General features: G+C 40.4%; 1 protein-coding gene across 4 annotated transcripts in view; it reads left to right on the forward strand.

Annotated features, from left to right (window-relative positions):
• Nucleotides 1-18,351, forward strand: part of HOMER1 (homer scaffold protein 1) — a 76,436-nt gene that overhangs the window by 40,467 nt on the left and 17,618 nt on the right. For all 4 annotated transcript variants that reach the window (XM_082191998.1, XM_082191997.1, XM_082191999.1 and 1 more), the window contains 2 exons: nucleotides 2,999-3,091; nucleotides 5,369-5,511. In XM_082191998.1, the coding sequence (XP_082048124.1) occupies nucleotides 2,999-3,091; nucleotides 5,369-5,511 (236 nt within the window). The remainder of the gene's footprint in view (nucleotides 1-2,998; nucleotides 3,092-5,368; nucleotides 5,512-18,351) is intronic.

An 18,351-nucleotide genomic window follows, 5' to 3' on the forward strand; every position in this document is an offset into this window, starting at 1 on the left:
TAATTCTCAAATTTATTCTTTTGCTCTTTTAATATTTTACTATTCCAAAGGCTGAAATAGATTTTTTTAACCTATAAAAAGTTACTAAAACTACTAAAGCCATCAGTCATGAATTTGCAGAACCCTGGATACCAAAGCTAAGCCTAGGATTTTTGTTAGGCAGAGTGAGGCTGCTGCCTTAGGTAGCAAGTGCTGGGTGGTGCAGGAAGTAGCAGCAAGACATTGGAGCTGCATGGGCCTGCCCTGAACCCCATAAATGAGCTTGCTGCCCTCGTGGGCAGTGGAAGATGCTTGACCCATCACTAGAGTCAAACCAAGAAACTGCCATTCTGCTTAGTTTCTGTACAAGGAATGGGGTGAGTGCCATCATGTTGCTTGCCAAATGACCAAAACCCACTCAACATTCAAAGTCCTTAAACTTTGTTCAGGATTGGACTTGGCAGCACTTCTCCATGTGCATTACCTGTTTTGGGTTGAGAGTGCTTTCATCTAATCTTACAGTTATATAACCTGATGGAGAAGGTGAACCTTATGTGTTGGGTTGGAGTCAGTACAAGTTACATTGGCCAATGAGTGGTTTCCTTGAATTGACCAAACCAGTGGCACTGAAGACCATAATTCATTCAGGTTTTGATCTGATTTCTGCTTTGGTTGGCTTGCTTTCATTTTATGATGGTGAGGCATGAAGCAAAGACCCAAGCTGGAGAAGAGGCAATAGTGATCTACATGGTCAGAGCACTGATACTGTCTTCCTCAGCTCTCCATATAATCTTATTCAATGAGTTTATATTCACTTTTAAAGTATGGGATCTCAAATGGAGGACACCCTCTTAAAACCACACTTGACTATTCTAGTGAACATTTGCCCAGTCCCACAGTTCACACTCTCCCTTCCAGCTGAGAACCTACAGTGGCCATGGTAACAGAGCTGTCTTTGTTGCAAGAGAGATTTGGCAGTGGGCACTTAATAAGTCAGGGTTTAACCCCAATAGTGCTATAGTGTAGCTTGAGCTCTAGGAATACAGGGAGCTGCATTTATACTGCATCATATTGTTTGCCATCTAGCTCAATATAGTCTTCTCTGACTGCCTGTGACTCTCCATGGCCTCAAGCGTAGGCCTTTCTCATCTCCCGTTACCTGACCATTTCAACTAAGGATGCCAATGGATTGTATCCAAGACCTTCTAGATGCAAAGCATGTTCCCTACTAAGCTGTGACCTATCCATATAGCTATTAGTTTCTGTGTGGGAAAAGTAGGTTTTTAAGAGTATCCTATATATGGAGCAGAGTATTTGAACAGATGTAGCCCAGGGAACATTGACTTCTTGCATATTCTTTTGAATTGTTACAGCATGCAGCTGTTCTACAGAGAAGTATGTAGTGGGGTACATGTGGTTTTGTGCACGGTATCTGAAGAAAGCATTGAATTTGGAAATGGTTGTGCTGCCTACTTGTCAGAATTGCTGAAACAGATAGTTCTGTGGAATCAGACAGGTGCTTGAGTAGTGAAAATTAAACAAATGTAAAAGCAAGTGTAAGCCAGTTAGATTGGGAACAAAAATGGCTTCTTGGCAAATTACAAAAGGATTATTTTTCAAATATAGATGCCTGCACACATGTGGGGACAATTCTTGGTGATAAAATGGTCAAGTAAACCAGAGGTTTATATGTAACAAAGAATTAAAGAAAATAAGGGAAAGCTTGTCCTCTTTCCTCTCAAATTTCTCCACTGGCCCTTGGGAATCTGTCCTCCTATATGCTCCCCAGCTCAGAGTGTGACTTACGTGTGAGAACCAATGACAATAATAATAATAATAATAATTTATTATTTATACCCCGCCCATCTGGCTGGGTTTCCCCAGCCACTCTGCAGGTAGAGACATCAGCAAGTGTAACAGAGGAGCATGTGCCAGACCCTGTACACTAGGAGAAGTCTTCTCTGATTTACTGTTCATAATGTCTGAATTCAAAGGTTCTTATCCACTGATAGAGAGAGCCTTTCTCCAGTGGAGGAGAGGAGCCTTTGGCTCCCACCTAAAGAACTGATGATTCATATCATCTGAAGTAAAATGCCATTTAAAATTGATTACTTACACAGGGTTAGAAAAAACCCACAGAGCCTCTTGCTGGGGAAAAAAAAGGCTAGCAAGCTGTATTCTGAAAATTAATGGTGACTAGTACTGTAGAAAAATATAGTAGGATCAGAACAGTAACAGTTTCCTTATCAATCTCTAGGCAGGAATATTCAGCCATGGCCTTTCAGCAGTCCTTGCTTTACTTCAGTAGAAACCCAGCCAGTCAGTGGGTAAAAGAGCAAGAGCATTCAAGTATACCTAAAGGTCCTCTTCCCTGATACTGCAGGCTCTAAATGGTTAACTGTTATACCAAAAGTTCCGCCCATAACTGACTTTTGACTACAGTGGTGCCCCGCAAGACGAATGCCTCGCAAGACGAAACACTCGCTAGATGAAAGGGTTTTGCGTTTTTTGAGTCGCTTCGCAAGACGAATTTCCCTATGGGCTTGCTTCGCAAGACGAAACGTCTTGCAAGTTCTTGCGAGTTTGTTTCCTTTTTCTTAAAGCCGCTAAGCCGTTAATAGCCGCTAAGCCGCTAATAGCCGTGCTTCGCAAAACAAAAAATCCGCAAGACGAAGAGACTCGCGGAACGGATTAATTTTGTCTTGCGAGGCACCACTGTACAGGCTAGATGACAGTTTTTGAAGAGTATGGGTTAGGACATTTTTGAGAGGTAGCAACCTGGCTTAGCAATCTGAATAGCTGTTCCACATTGCATTTTGCAGATAGAATGACAAACAGAAGACAGATTCTTTGTGACCACCACTACTAGAACATGGTATTTCAAAAATGGTCTCTATAAACCCCTGTTGATTATTGGAGAGCAAATGTTTTTCTCTAGCCCGATTCATTATATAGAATATGTTCTGCTTAGCAAAGCTATGCTATATACAGTGTATAATTATGTAATCTTTGCCTTTAGTTTGCAGAAAAATTTCAGGAATTTAAAGAAGCTGCACGGCTAGCTAAGGAAAAATCCCAAGAAAAGATGGAATTAACAAGTACACCCTCACAGGTGCGTTTGTTCTGGTCTCTGTTCAGATTGCATTCTGAATGCTACTAACTTCTTTGCAGATGGGCTTCATTAATCCATTTTACTTTGCAGTTTCGGAAAGACAGGTGCTTAGTTGCATGCAAACTGTTTCACAGTCCTGTACCTGGTTTGACAATAGTTATGTTGAAGAATGCTCTGTAATAGATTCTGTGGGGCTTTTGTGGGAGTGTGTATGCAGCCCCAGTAGCAGTAATTTATATTGTCTTAAGGTTGGGATAGGGACGTGGGTGGCGCTGTGGGTTAAACCACAGAGCCTAGGACTTGCTGATCAGAAGGTTGGCAGTTCGATTCCCCATGACGGGGTGAGCTCCCGTTGCTCGGTCCCTGCTCCTGCCAACCTAGCAGTTCAAAAGCACATCAAAGTGCTAGTAGATAAATAGGTACTGCTCCAGCAGGAAGGTAAACGGCGTTTCCGTGTGCTGCTCTGGTTCGCCAGAAGCGGCTTAGTCATGCTGGCCACATGACCCAGAAACTGTACGCCAGCTCCCTCGGCCAGTAAAGTGAGATGAGTGCTGCAACCCCAGAGTCAGCTACAACTGGACTTAATGGTCAGGGGTCCCCTTTACCTTTACCTAAGGTTGGGATAGCACCAACACTGGGTGAGTGGCATAGCGAGCTTGCATACAGCCCTTCAGTATTGCAAGTTCAGCCCACCTTTGGCTCTGGCTTCACTCATCATAGAAGACATGTGCATGCACTGTTTTTCCCCCATGGGTCAATCAGTGACCCTTTGTAAGAAGATGATTTCATGCCCCTGTTAACCTAATCACAAATACCTAAGTTTGGGTTTTAACTTTTATGCTGCACCAAAGGATATTTGCAACAAAATGCTGCTATGCAAAATGCCTCTAGCAGGAGTACTCCTATTCAGGATTCAGATAGCGACTTTTCTAGAATACTGTAAGAAACTGTAGGGACCAGGTGAAGGACAGCAGGATTATTTCCTAGACTGGCAACTGGCTGCAGTGTGCAGTTGCATTCTTATCTCCAATCTAGGGCAACTGAGGAGCTAGGGAGGAGGGCAGAGAGGATTTTGGGCAGTGAGGATAGTAGAGGAGGGCAAATCTAAGCAAAGTGGGTGGGTGGGAATGCTGAGGAAAGGTGTGCTGTGGAAGATGGAAAAAGAAAAGACGACTTAGGGGCTCCTGGCCTCAAATTGTTATATCTTGCCCTCAATAGCTATTTCTTTCCCCAAAAAGCTTGCCAGGATTAGAGGGCAGGGAATCCTGAGAGAAGTATGGTGGCACAGGACGCCTGCAGAGATTTAATCCTATCTGCCTAGGCTGTGCAAGCAAAAGCAAGGAAGTACTAAAGATACAAATGTCCTTGCTTTGTCTCACACACCAGCTAGTGGCTGTTTCTCACTTTGCTTTTGAGCATATTTCTCCAAAAATGACTGCTTTCAATTGAACTCTGTCTCAGTTTTTCCAGTCCACATTAGTGGCAGTTGTTGATGGAATTTAGCGTCCTGTGTGTTGTTGTTTACTCCCCTCAGTTAGTACCTGCCTACATTCCTGAGTTCCAGAAACATGGGGTCCATTTTGGGGCATGCACACGTGCATTCATTTACCTGTGCACATGGCCATTAAAAAGAGAGAGAGATACAAACTTTATAATATACCAGACTTTCCCAAAACAGACTTGAACAAAACTATGGATTAAAAAATATTTTTTTTAATGTGTGTGCTGCACCAGTGGAAGTAGAGGGTGTGGTGATAGATGGGAAAACATCACCACAGAAGTTAAAAAAACAAACCACCTACACAATATGCTTCAGTGTGTCCACAGCTAAGTAACATGTGATGTTATCTTTGATACTTATCACATTATCCATGGATGGAGAAAAACTGAATTAAATGGGAGGAACATGTGTTATGGTGCAAAAAATACGGTGTGTGTGTGTGTGTGTGTGTATATATATATATATATATATATATATATATATATATATATATCTTATGGTGAGATGTGACATTTATTTTGTAACAGAAGCCAGTACTCTACCACATAAAACTAAATGGTCTTAATGGGCATTCTAGGCCAGTTCCCTATGGAAGTAAAGATCACCAGTTAATTCATTTGTTTTTCTTTCAAATGATGGAGGAAAATGTTGCCATTTCCCCACCCCCTTATATCTGCTAAGGTGTAAAATTCAACTCTGGTACTTGGATGTTTGTCTATTATTGGAAGTACATTTGTGCATAATTCAGCGTGTAACCATAATTTTCTTTTTTTAAGGAATCTGCAGGAGGTGATATTCAATCTCCTCTTACACCTGAGAGTATTAATGGAACAGATGATGAAAGAACAACCCCAGAAGTGACGCAAAACTCAGAACCAAGGGCTGAACCAACCCAGAATGCATTACCATTTGCGCATAGGTACAGATTTCATTCACACATCCTTATTAAGTAATACGTGTGCACTTTATTAAGACGGCCTCTTTCTCCATTTGTTTAATTTAAATTTTTAAAAAGACTTAATGCAGTGTGGATCTGTGTCCAAAGAGGCGTTTGTGCAGAGGGTGCAGTGAAGGAGACACACTATTATTAAGGGACTACTGTTCAGTTTAAAAAGAAGCTTGTCTCTTCAGGAGGGAAACCACTGCAGCAAAAGCAAGAAACTTCACATGTTTCGCCCTCCTGTGTGCATAGCCCACTTATGTCTTACCCTTTTCTTAAAGTAAAGAAAAGGAAATGGAATAGAATGGCTACTTTTGAGCTTCAATATATTTTTGTCTGGGAAGCACAATATAGATGCCTCTGAGACTTTTAATATTTTGGACTAAATGCAGATTAAAAGAAGAAGGGGAAAAAAGTAGAAGCTGCAACAAAATGTTGCAATGTGGAGTGCATCTGTCCAGGGTGCCAGTCAGCCATGTCAGAATTTTTAATTTCTTACCTCCTATCCCCTGTTTTCCTCTCTGCCCCCACGCCCATTCACCCACTGTTGGTCAGCAATCCAGGCCTACTGAGCATGCTCATTCCTCGCTGGGCTATTTTGGGGAAGTGGCTTTAAAGATTGCTTGTACTTCTGCAGCCCTTTGGGTTCCTCCCAGCTGGCAGGTTCCTCTCTCTTGTGTGTGGATGGTGCTATTACGGCTACATAAGGATCCACACTAGGAGAATTGAGTTTGCTATTAATATATAGGATGAGTGATCACACTATGCTGCAACCTTTAACTTTCTAGTGTACAAGAATAATTTATACTGCTGCAAGAATTATTGGTCTAGTGTGTGTATTTTGTGGGTAATGAGAATTACTTCAAATTCTTGAGCTACGTGGTATTATTCTCTTTTGCACTTAAAAATGGCACTTAAGCAGGTCTTGAATGTCAAAGGAAATGCTAATATCCCAAACAAGTATGTTTTATGGGAAAATATGACATTATAAAATATCTTCAGCCTGATGATTAAAACATTGATAAAATCACAATTGTGATATTTCACATGAAGATGAGCAGGCAGGTGTTTGACATTTATTATATAGTGAACCATCTTTTCGCATCTAGAAGGGCTGAACTTTAACTTTTCTAATGTAATTTTTATATATTGCACTAAAGCACATTAAGTTGAAGCAGAGTGTTTGAATTATTTTGAGCTGCTGTAGTTTCCAATTCTTATCTAAAAATCTGTAGGCACAAAACTGTGCCCACCTTCTATTTTAGATAGTCCCAATCACTTGTGTGATGGGGAAAGAAGACCAAAATACAATCTCCTCATCCCCATATCAAACAGCTGATTAATTTGAGATTGCATACCAGTGATGAGAACTGTATGTGCAGATATGGGTTCTGGATATTGGGATCCAGATTATGGTTAAGGTGAAACCGTACCAAATTTGTCCAGACACATTTACTACTCTAGCCATCAAAATATATGATCATGAGTTGAGCTAAATAACTTGAAAAGTACAGTATATGTTGAAGTGACTTTGGTAACCTATCTTGATTATTGCAAAATGACCAATTCCTATCTATATTGTGGTAACTTGGGTCTGAAGACAGGAGTGCCTGGCATGCTCTGGTCCATGGGGTCATGAAGAGTTGGACACAACTAAACAACAACAAATTGTGTCTGTTTTTAATAACAATTTAAAAACTGTCAGTCAGACTAACAGCAGATAATATTATTATTTTCCTGAAAATAAGTACTGTAATTGTACTACAGCTTAAACTGTATCATTAGTAACAGAAGTCTAAATCTGATCTATGTACATTTCTACAATATGTATACACAATTTGAGAGAGAATTGTTTACAGTATTGTGCTATCAGGCTTCAAAATTTTGAATTGGTCTTCCAGTACTGAACCTTCTGCTGAAACAAAAGAATATTTATTGCCTGAATCTCATGTGAACAGTCTCGTCTTAAGTTACTTACAGCTAGATTTCACCAGCAAGTTATGATTTAATATGCAGAGGGGACTGTCAACATACTGGTATATGTTGTAGTTCAGTGTAGATTTTTATAGACAACTGCTTTGTTATGGGCTCTTCTTGATGGAGAGAGTTTGTAGACTTTTAGAAACTCCTAGGACTTTTTTTTTATCAGAAAGGTATGTTTCTTTGAAGATCAAAAAAAATTGTGTTCACAAATACTTTGGTTTCTATTCTGTCAGTTAGGGGTGTGCGGGTGTATGCGGGTATGAGTGAATGAAAGGGTGGGGGAAGAATCTCAAATTGACTTCTGAAAATGGACTGTTGTGGTAATCGTGCTGATAGGAACATATAACTGAGTGGGAATTACATCCCCTGTTCTGTGGATCTTAAATGCTGAAGATTTATACTTACTGTTGTATCTGCTGCCCACTTTTTAAGAACAAAAAGGCGAAATTTTCAATAGAGCTCTTTCCCTGATAAGAAAACTTCATTGGGTTTTTGGATATTTTTCAAAGGAGCCATCCTAGATGTTTTAAGTTTCTGCATGTGCATAATTTACTTATTATTGTGAAAGGTGGGGGGGGGGCTGCTGGAAAGCTAGCCACATTTATAAATTTGAATCCAATTTTGGATGCTTCTAAAATCAACCTTTACATTATTAAATGTTCATTTTACAAGAAAACCGGAACACTGCTTGAAAACAAGTGGAATGTTGTTTAATAACCTTTAAAAACTGGAGATTAATAAGTAGGTTGGAGACAGCTTCTCAGATATTTCGGATGTCCTGTTAAAATTGCTTGTCAACACTGACTTGAAGATGTTCCTAAGTATCTTTTCAGTATCATAAACTGTGTCGTATATCTTCTTATTGGAACATTTTAATATATAGTGTGTTTGGAAAATACATTGTAGGACTAACAGAAATAGATTTATAGTGATGTGATTGCTTGCCTACTTAAGTAATTGTTTTTTCTGTACAAAGTTTTGGCAAAAAAAACCCCACAAACATACCTGATTTATTGCCATAGTGAAGAGGTTCTTTCAGATCATGGATTTCTTTTAATTTTTATTCTCTGTATAGCAAACCGTTTGATAATGCTGCATGTATATCCATTACTGTAACAAATTTGTTAAGACCCTGTTTCTCTCCTATGGGTTATTATTAAAGAATGACTATAGAAATTTACCTTTTGAAGACTGGCTTGCATTTTTTAAATATGTATTACGTTTGTACTGAGGCATTTATAACTTTACTGTTTAGCAAAAAGTTTTTTTTTTAATTAAAGGTTTTACTATATTCCTTAAATATCTTAGATTTGAATCCAAACATCATCTTCTATTTGCACAACCTTCCTTGCTTTAAATCACATAAATAAATGGTAAAGATAAATTGGCTTTTTACCTGTCCTTCATCATAAGGTCCCAGGGTAGAAGATTATAACAATATAATGGCACTGCAAGCAAAAATGTAGCAACCCTAGACCAGTATTAATTTTTCTATAGGTCCTTTCCATCCTTGGTTCCTCTTTTACCCCAAGTTCTGTTCTTGCACCACTTACAGTTGCATCAAACCCTTGTTTTGCTTACTGCTCCTTCTTCTATCCGCTACTTTGGCTCAAGCTCAGCATTCTTCTTGTACAACACTCCTGTTTCATTCTTTCCCAGCAATATACGGCTTAGACTATGGATGAGTCTTTTCTCTATACGAAGAGAGGCAGATGTGCACATGAACAGTTTTAACTCTGTGAAACCGCTCCTGCAATCCACCAACTCCTAGCTTCTCTCAAAGGACCTTGCATCTGTGCGTTCCATGGTTCCTATTCCCATTCTCAGTTCTTAGAATGTTTGCAAATATGTTAAGGCGTCATCAGTTGATGCCAGAAGTTTCACCATCACCACAACCAAAATCCTTTTGTTAGGTCAATTCATTATCTTACATAAATAACAGCAAACTAGGCCTTATTAAATAGAAGTGGAATGCATTGCAGAAAAAAAGCACTCAAAACTCCAGCTGGTCTGGTATTAGTGTTGTCATCCTTGTACATTCCGCCTTTTGTTCAAAAGTAAATTATTCAGGAAATTATCAGATTTTAAATTCTGAGCAATATTGTTTCCTTCCTTTGCTTCATACCCATGAAGCAAAAGTACCGTATTTTTTGCACCACAACACTCACTTTTTTCCTCCTAGAAAGTAAGGGGAAATGTCTGTGTGTGTTATGGAGCGAATGCCTGCAGGTGGCGGGGGGATCTGCTGCAGTCGTGAGCAGAAGATCCATGGTTCCCCTTCCTTCCCTCCTCCGTGGTTACAAAGCATGGATCCACATGGATCCTCAGGATTTTTGCATTGGGCTACTCCAAAATCACTGTCAGATCACATGTCTGTGGCCACAGCATGAACCACAAAAATCATATATCCACTATTTCATTTAGAATATTTTTTTCTTGTTTTCCTCCTCTAAAAACGACGTGCGTGTTATGGTCTGGTGCGTGTTATAGAGCGAAAAATATGGTACTTTTGTATAAAGTATGGTCAACCCTTACTGGGATCTGGCCAGACATCCCAAGGGTAGCCCTCTTGCCTGAAGGGAAATGAGCACAGATATTGCAGTGCTAGTTTTCAGGAAAGATTTGTGCGGATTCATATGTTATGGGTACTATATAGAGAAAGGTCCTTTCTAGCAGCAAACAAACTAATTAAAAGCAATGGTGCCTAGCCACAAATGATAAGTAAATATAATATAAAAGTCAGGGTAAAAATTGCTGGAATATTTTATTTACAAATAAATACAAAAATTCAATGATATAGCACATGCTTTTCATGCAGAAGAACTCAAATTCAATCTCTGGCATCTCCAGGTATGGCCGGGAAAGGCTCTTGGCCTGAAACCCTGTAGTGAACCACATGGACCCCATGGTCTGACATTGTAGAAGGCAGGTTTCTGTTATTAAACCAGTGATATATCTACACGTCAGCAGACAAAAAGCACACATTATTTTGGAACTCTACATTCAGGGGATAAAGTTTAAAAACAACAATAATAAACATGTTTAATAAACATGTTGCTGACCAACGTTCTTAAAAACCACAATGCATTGTAAATATGTTTTAATTGAAAGTAGCACAGGAAACATCTAATAACAGATAGTTAATGCACTTTTAATGCATAGTCTTCAATGGCTCAAATTTACAAAGCAGTGTCATATTTCATTTTCAGAATTCTCCTCCAGTTCAGGCTTGCATATAGTTACATAGCCTAACAGTAGAAGCCTGTGCATATTTCCTTGGAAGTAAGTCCCATTATGCTTAATGAGGTTTACTCCCGTGTAAATGTGTATAGGATTGTGATTTAAAGCAGTTCTTCTCCTTATTGAATTCACTGTAATGTAAATCTTAAATGATTTTCATCATATGTTTATCTCAATCATCTCATAAATATAACAAACATTTATTTGGATCTTAAGAGAAATTAATTCAAGGAAGTTCGCAGAAGGAAAGTTTCCCTCCCCTTTTCATTTGCAGCAATCTGCCCCCTTCCAAAAAGCATTTTGTTTTTATTAAATGTTCTTTGTAGAACTGGCAATTCCCTCCTGAACAAAACTGGATGGATCAGGGGGGAGGGGAAGGGAGGAGTTGAACAGCTGGAGGAAAGCAGAATTTCCCAAAATTGGGCTTGAAACCAAAACTATGTTAAGCAAGTTTACAGAAGGAAAGTTTTAATTTGCATCCCCACACACCCCTTTCTGCAGGGTCAGAGTCCCTGACCCTCTTAAGAGGCTTTGCCTGGAAGGTAGAAAGGGCACATTTGGCTGCAAGGGGCTGGGAGGGGAAACTTGCCTTTTCATGAACATCCTTGTTAGCTTACTTTATAATCCAGGTCTTTTGTAGAAGTAGAAGGATACCATGTCAATGCAGAGCCTTAATTGATCTTCAACATAATTGAACAAAATATTTATTTATGCTTAGTGTAAAGATTTACACTGAGAGAGAAGTGCTCATAGAAGCGAATGTAAATGCTAAGCATGTACAGTAGGCAAATTTCTATCTACACCCCTCTCCATTCTGCTTCCATACCAAATAGGGATATACCCTCTCAAGGCAAAACACACAAGGGTGTGAAGTAAAGTTGCTGAGGCATGTGGCTTGGAGAGAGAGGATACAACCTAGAGAGAGTCTCAAGAGCCAAAGGCAGTTTCCCAACCCTGATTTTAGAATAATTCAAGTTGAAGCGGCTTCATTTATGGCAAAAAGAAAATATGCCAATAGCAGCACTATGGGTTACACAAGACACTAATTGTGTGGTTTTCTCTTGAGTTCTGTATTTTTCCTTCACAAATATGGGAACTAGTTCCAGACCCTCTAAGTGTCCCTGTTTTCCAGAAGCCATTCCAGTTTTGATCTGATTTGATCCCAGAATGTCCCACTTTTTCTTAAGGTGTCCTTATTTTCACTGGAGAAATGTTGGAGGGTATGGAGTTCTTTGCCCTGGAATGCATTTGTGTTTTTGTGGCAGTTAATACTACCTTTCATGAGGAAGTAACAGTAAATGAGAAGATGAATTCAACTTGCTTACTACGCAAACTGCTTTGAGAATATTTTGAAGGATAGTGGTGTAGAAATATTTTAAATAAATAAATTTGTAAACAAATTTTAGTCTTGAAATTCTGTTATTAGCCAGTTGATTCTTTTGGGGGGGCGGGACGGATTGTATAGATCTATCACACACTAATTGCAAACTCCACGTTTTCTATGTAGCCAATGTCGCACTATCCACACAACACCAGCAAAGCTGACAGAACTTTTTAAAAGAAAAAAATGGAGGCAAACAGCCCAATGATGACTAAGCATGCTCAGTGGGCAGTGAATGCTACTTAACTGTGAGGAAATGAAACAGAAAATGTGGTGGGGGGTGGGTGGAATGGTTGGAACCCTGAACTGCGCACTACAGAATTTTGTAGCAGGTCCCTTGCAATAAAACTAGTGGCAATCCAACATCGCAAGTATACTGTCCTATTTCTTCCTTCCATCCATAATGGAAGGAGAGAAGCCTTAGTGCAGGAGCTATTCCTACACTGAAAAGAATTGGATGGCATGTGTACTTCACTGTTTGGAGAAGAAGTAAAATGACAGACTTCCAGGAAATTGTGAAGGGAAAGGAGTGGTCTTGCTGGTTATTACCGGGGGGGGGGGGATGCCAAAGGGCCACATAACTTTAACACACACACATGACAAATACTGCAAGAGAGTGCAAATGATCTGAGAGAACTTTTGCAGAATCTCACACAATATTGCTGGCTGCCAAGGAGAGAAGTTATGACCTTTTGCCTTGACCCGTATTGGAGGCATTATCGAACAGGTGTGACTCTCGTGCAGTTGCATTCATTATGGTGCTAATGATAGCACTTGACCTCCCAGCGTCCAGGAAAGGCATAATTATTTATACTCCAAAATCACTATACCAGATGCCATATGAAATGTGGCTCTCTCTTCACACACATTTAAAAGATATTTTTCCCAACCTGCTTTGAGTTAGGAAAATGCAGTAATAGCCCTATCAAAATATTTTTAAACAAAAACCTAAACATTTTAAGATGGCAGCAGCGTATGTATATAATGTGTGTATTAATTAAATAGTTCATTCAGATATAAATAAATAAAAATAAGTAAAACAGCAGCATAGATTTATTTTAAATAAATGAAAATACTTAATACAGTGGTGCCCCGCAAGACGAATGCCTCGCAAGACGAAAAACCCGCTAGACGAAAGGGTTTTCCGTTTTTCGATGCGCTTCACAAGACAAATTTCCCTATGGGCTTGCTTCGCAAGACGAAAACGTCTTGCAAGTCTTGCGATTTTTTTCGCTCCCCCCCCCTTGCTAAGCCGCTAATAGCCTTTTAGCCGCTAAGTCGCTAAGCCTTTAATAGCCGCTAAACCGCTAATAGCGCAAAGCCGCTAATAGGGTTGCTTCACAAGATGAAAAAACCGCTAGACGAAGAGACTCGCGGAACGGATTATTTTCGTCTTGCGAGGCACCACTGTTCTTTAAAAAATAGCCCAGTCATTCTTCACAAACAGCATTTAAGAAGCAGTGGCCCAAAATAATTAAGTTTTGAAATCCACTTAAAAGTTTGTGCCCATCTTATTGGGGAGGAAACTTCATAAGTTGGGTACCATCACAACAAAGGCCCTATCTCTTTTGCCTGGCAGCTGAATCAAATCTAGATGTATGGCATCTGAAGCACATTTTCATACCCAAGCAGGCTTGTATGAGTGTAGGCTGACCTTCAGGCTACTTGATCACAAACTCTTTAGGACTTTAAAATTTTCCAGTAACCAGTACAACTGGTACAGGACCACTGTCACATGGGGACCAGAAAACATCTGGCAGGGGGGCTGTCTTCTGCACCAGTTGAGGTATCGGAACCATCCTCAATGGTAGCTCCTCTCAGAGTGTCTTACAGCAGTCCAGCCTAGATGTGAGCAATCAAGGCAAGATCTGACCTCTCTCTAAATGGGATGCAGCTGGCATGATTCAGATTTTACTCTTGGTCACATAGATGCAGCTGGCATAAAATTTCAATCATTCCATGATGTAGAATAGTACAAAGGTAGCTCATTTGGGAATCCTAGGTTTACAAGAGCCAAGAGAAGATTTCAAAAACCCTGCATTGCATGCCAAAAGACAGATAATAACTCAAGGTGTTGCAACTAATTGTCACATAAGGGATTATTTAGCTAGCAACTATAGAGCACTTTTCACATTTTAAAGAAAGTGTCCAACAGCTTTTATTGTGATGAATATATTTTTCTGCCTTGAGCATAGAGAGAAGCAGTAAGTAGGGTAATCCAGTTCTTAAGCAGAGTGGCAATGAAAAAGGAAATTTGTACATTTTCGATACCATTTATGTTATATTTATTTGCTGCTTTTTACAGCAAAGTGTCTTAAACTGACCAACGGGGGGGGGGGGTAACAAAAAACATTTAAACCAAATGTCAGAACAGCAGTAATACAAGTACTCATTCATATATAAAAAATCCTAACATAAAAGATGAGCACAAAAGAGGCCACAGGTATAGCTAGTTACCCACTGAATTAAGGGCCAAAATTTGGCTGACATCTAAAAGTAGACCATAATGGTGCCAGCTGTGCTTCCTTGGGGGAAAGCTTTCCAGCGCAAAGCCACCAGTGAAAAAGCCTGTACTTGTGTTGCCACCTTCTGCATCCCTGTGGACGAGAAACAAAGAGAAGGGTCTCATATGATGAACACGGTGTTTGGGTTGGTTCATGTAAGGAGAGGCATCCCTGAGGTATTGGGGTCCTGAGCCACATATTGCTTAATAGGTCAAAACTAGCACTGTTGTGGAAACTTAACTGACAGCCAGTAAAGTTGTGTCAGGATGGGTGTTACATACTCAGTCCATCTGGCTGTTGAATTCTGCACCCAGAGCGGTTTCAAAGGCAGCCCCATGTATATAGTACATTGCCGTAATGTATACTGGAGTTTACCAGACTGTAGACAACAGAAGTCAGTTTATCTCTGTCCAGATAGCCACCTGGACTTAGCTGCATAGAATACAATCTGCTCCACCAAGGCCAGTTGTGCATCAAACAGCAGTAATGGATCCAGAAGTAGCCCCAGGCTATACACCTGCTCCTTCAGAGGGACCGTGACCCAATCCAGAGCAGCCATGGATCTGAGGGAAACACCCACTAACAGCACCTCAGCCTTATTCAATTCAGTTTCAGTTTATTGGGTCTTATCCAGTCCATTACTGAGGCAAGACACCAGTCTAGCAGATTCACTGCCACGACTACATAGAATCGTAGAACTGTAAAGTTGGAAGGGATTCCAAGGCTCATCTAGTCCAACCCCCTGAAATGCAGGAATCATAACTAAAGAGTCAGTGTGGTGTAGTGGTTAAGAGTGGTAATCTTGTAATCTGGTTACCGCTCCTCCACGTGCAGCTGCTGGGTGACCTTGGGCCAGTCACACGTCTTTGAAGTCTCTCAGCCCCACTCACCTCACAAGTGTTTGTTGTGGGGGAGGAAGGGAAAGGAGAATGTTAGCTACTTTGAGACTCGTTCAGGTAGTGATAAAGCGGGATATCAAATCTAAACTCTTCTTCTAAAGAATCCCTGACCAATGGCCATCCAACATCTGCTTAAAAACCTTCAATGAAGGGCAGTCCACCAGCTTCTGAGGGAGTGCATTCTGCTGTTGCATAGCTATTACTGTCAAAAAGTTATTTTTAACATTTGGTTGGAATCTCCTTTCTTGTAATTTGATTCCATTGGTTTGGGTCCTACCCACCAGGGCAGTAGAAAAGAAGCCTGCTCCATTTCCCATGTGACAGACCTTTAGATATTTGAAGATGGTTATCATATCACTTCTCAGTCTCCCCTTCTCCGGGCTAAACGTACCCAACTCCTTCAACTGTTGCTCAAAAGACTTGGTTTCCAGACCCTTCATTTTGGTTTCCACCCTCTGCACACTCTTCAGCTTGTCAATATCCTTATATTGTGGTGCCCAGAACTGGACACTGTACTCCAGGTGGGGTCTGACCAAGGTAGAATAAAGCAGTACTATTACTTCCCTTAATCTGGACACAATACGTCTGCAGCTGTGATAGAGCAATGTATCACCAGCACATTACTGAAAATGTACTCCAGAGCTCTGGGTGAGCCCATTCAGTATAGGAAAACCTAAACCAGCAGCACTGAGGACTGTAGGGGCTGAACAACACCCCCCATCACCAGCCTCTGAAGATATCCATCCCGAATTGTATTGGAACCACTGAAAAGCAGTACTGCCTACCCTCAATTTGGACAGTCACAAATACTGTGGTCAATGGTATAGAAAGCCACTGAGAGATCAAGGAACAGTAACAGAGACACACACCGCCTGTCTTTCCTGACAAAGGTCTTTGTGACCAAGGTGGTTTCCATGCCCAAACCCTGATTGAAATAGGTCTGAAAAGTTAGTCTTACACAAGAGAGCCTGGATCTGACCTGCAGCCATGCACTCAAGAACGTTGCTCAAGAAACAAACATTGGCAACTGGTCACTAATTGTTTAGATTATGGATCCAGGAAAGGTTTCTAATGAGTGGTCTTACCATCACCTCCTTTTGGCAAGCAAGGACCTTCTTGCATGGCCAAGCAAGCTGCTGCCTCCTTCTTAGATTTTACCAGCCTTGAAGAGCAAGAGTAAGAAGAGAAATGGTCACCTGTGCTGATGCCAGCACCTTGTCCACATCCTCGTGCTTTACTAACAAACTCTGGATGGCACTTGAGAATCGTATGCTAAAATAGTGGAGTCAAGGTCTCAGCTGATTCAAGTGATTTTATCTTCAAATTGCTCTGCAAACAAATCACAGCAAGCCACCACTGGTTTTAGCTCAGCTAGATTATCATTAGGATTTATTAAATTTGTATACTGCCCTTCATCTCAATATCCCAGGGCAGTTCGCAACAGATAAATACAAAATGAGAATACAAAATACTTTACATACTAAATAAACAAAAGGAAAAACAAACCAATAACCCACAAACACATTGGAAACAAAGTAAGCTTTATACCGCCTTCATTGCCACCAAGTAAACTTGATAATGAGCACTCACTAGTTTTCTGTTGCATTCGCCTGAAGATTTTCTCCACTTGCATTCAAGTTGTCTTCCAGCTTGTTTCATTGCCCAAACAAGGTTCTATCAAGTGGCAGAGGGAACTCGGGGGATTGTGTCAGTGGCCCAGATCATCCATGTTTTCTACAGGCAACCAGGGCCAGTCATATCAGCTGGAAAAGCCTCCATAGGGTCTGGGAACTAATTGAATCCTTCAGCCTCCAAGGACATTCCCCTGCCTCTGTGGAGGGGGAAAGCTGCTGAAAACCTAAAATGCAACAGGAAGTGATCTGATCTTGACAATGGACTGGATCACTCTCCGATCACCCTATTTCTGCTCAGTTAATGAAATCAGATGTATAGGCTATGGCCTGCTACATGTGTGAGGCCAATGGCCTGTTGAGACAGTGCCATGGTCGTCATGGCAGCCATGAAGTCCTGAGCTGTCCCAGATTTAATGGCCTCAGCATGGATGCCGAAGTCCCCCAGAACCAACAGTCTGCGTCTCCTCAACACCATATCTATGGTTTTAATTTTTTGATTGTTTTAATGGCTTTTACTTATAATTTCTTGTTTTATTATGTTGGTTAACTGCTTCAAGGTTTTTTTTTACAATCAAGTGATATATAAATTTTACGACAGATGTAATGGCAAACTGTGGTTAGTTTACAAATGAAAGCAAATGTTTCTATCTTCCTTGAGGTTGAGCAGGGGAAGGGAGAGTACATGGGCCTTGGGGTTGTCCAAGTTATTTTCCATATTGCTAATCTTTGGCTTAGGCATACTTTCAAACTCTCTCTTTGTATATTGTAAGATGGTTAATTAGTATAATGCAATTAATTTTTTACTAATTCCTGACCTGTTGTTGGAGAAGATAACAATAGGTATTTTCATTGTTTACTTTTTATCTTCTATGATTAAGTAGTATCTAGTATGAAAATTCAAAAAATCATTCGCATATTCACAGTCAGATATTTGTCTTCCAAAACATACAAAGCTACCTTATATTGAGTCAAATAATTGGGCCATCTGCCCCACTAATGTGGCAGTGGTTCTCTCTTAGGGAGAGGTCTTTCCCAGCCTTGATGTCCTTTTAAGTGGCAAACCAGAGTTTGAACCTAGAATCTTCAGCGTGCAAAATATGTGCTTATCTACTAAGCTTCCTCCCACCCCAATCCCTAGGCAATGAGTTTTTGCACCATAATCATAGAACTTGGGAGGG

The sequence above is a fragment of the Podarcis vaucheri genome (assembly GCF_965113315.1).
Source record: "Podarcis vaucheri genome assembly, chromosome: 11".
NCBI classification, from domain to species: Eukaryota; Metazoa; Chordata; class Lepidosauria; order Squamata; family Lacertidae; genus Podarcis; species Podarcis vaucheri.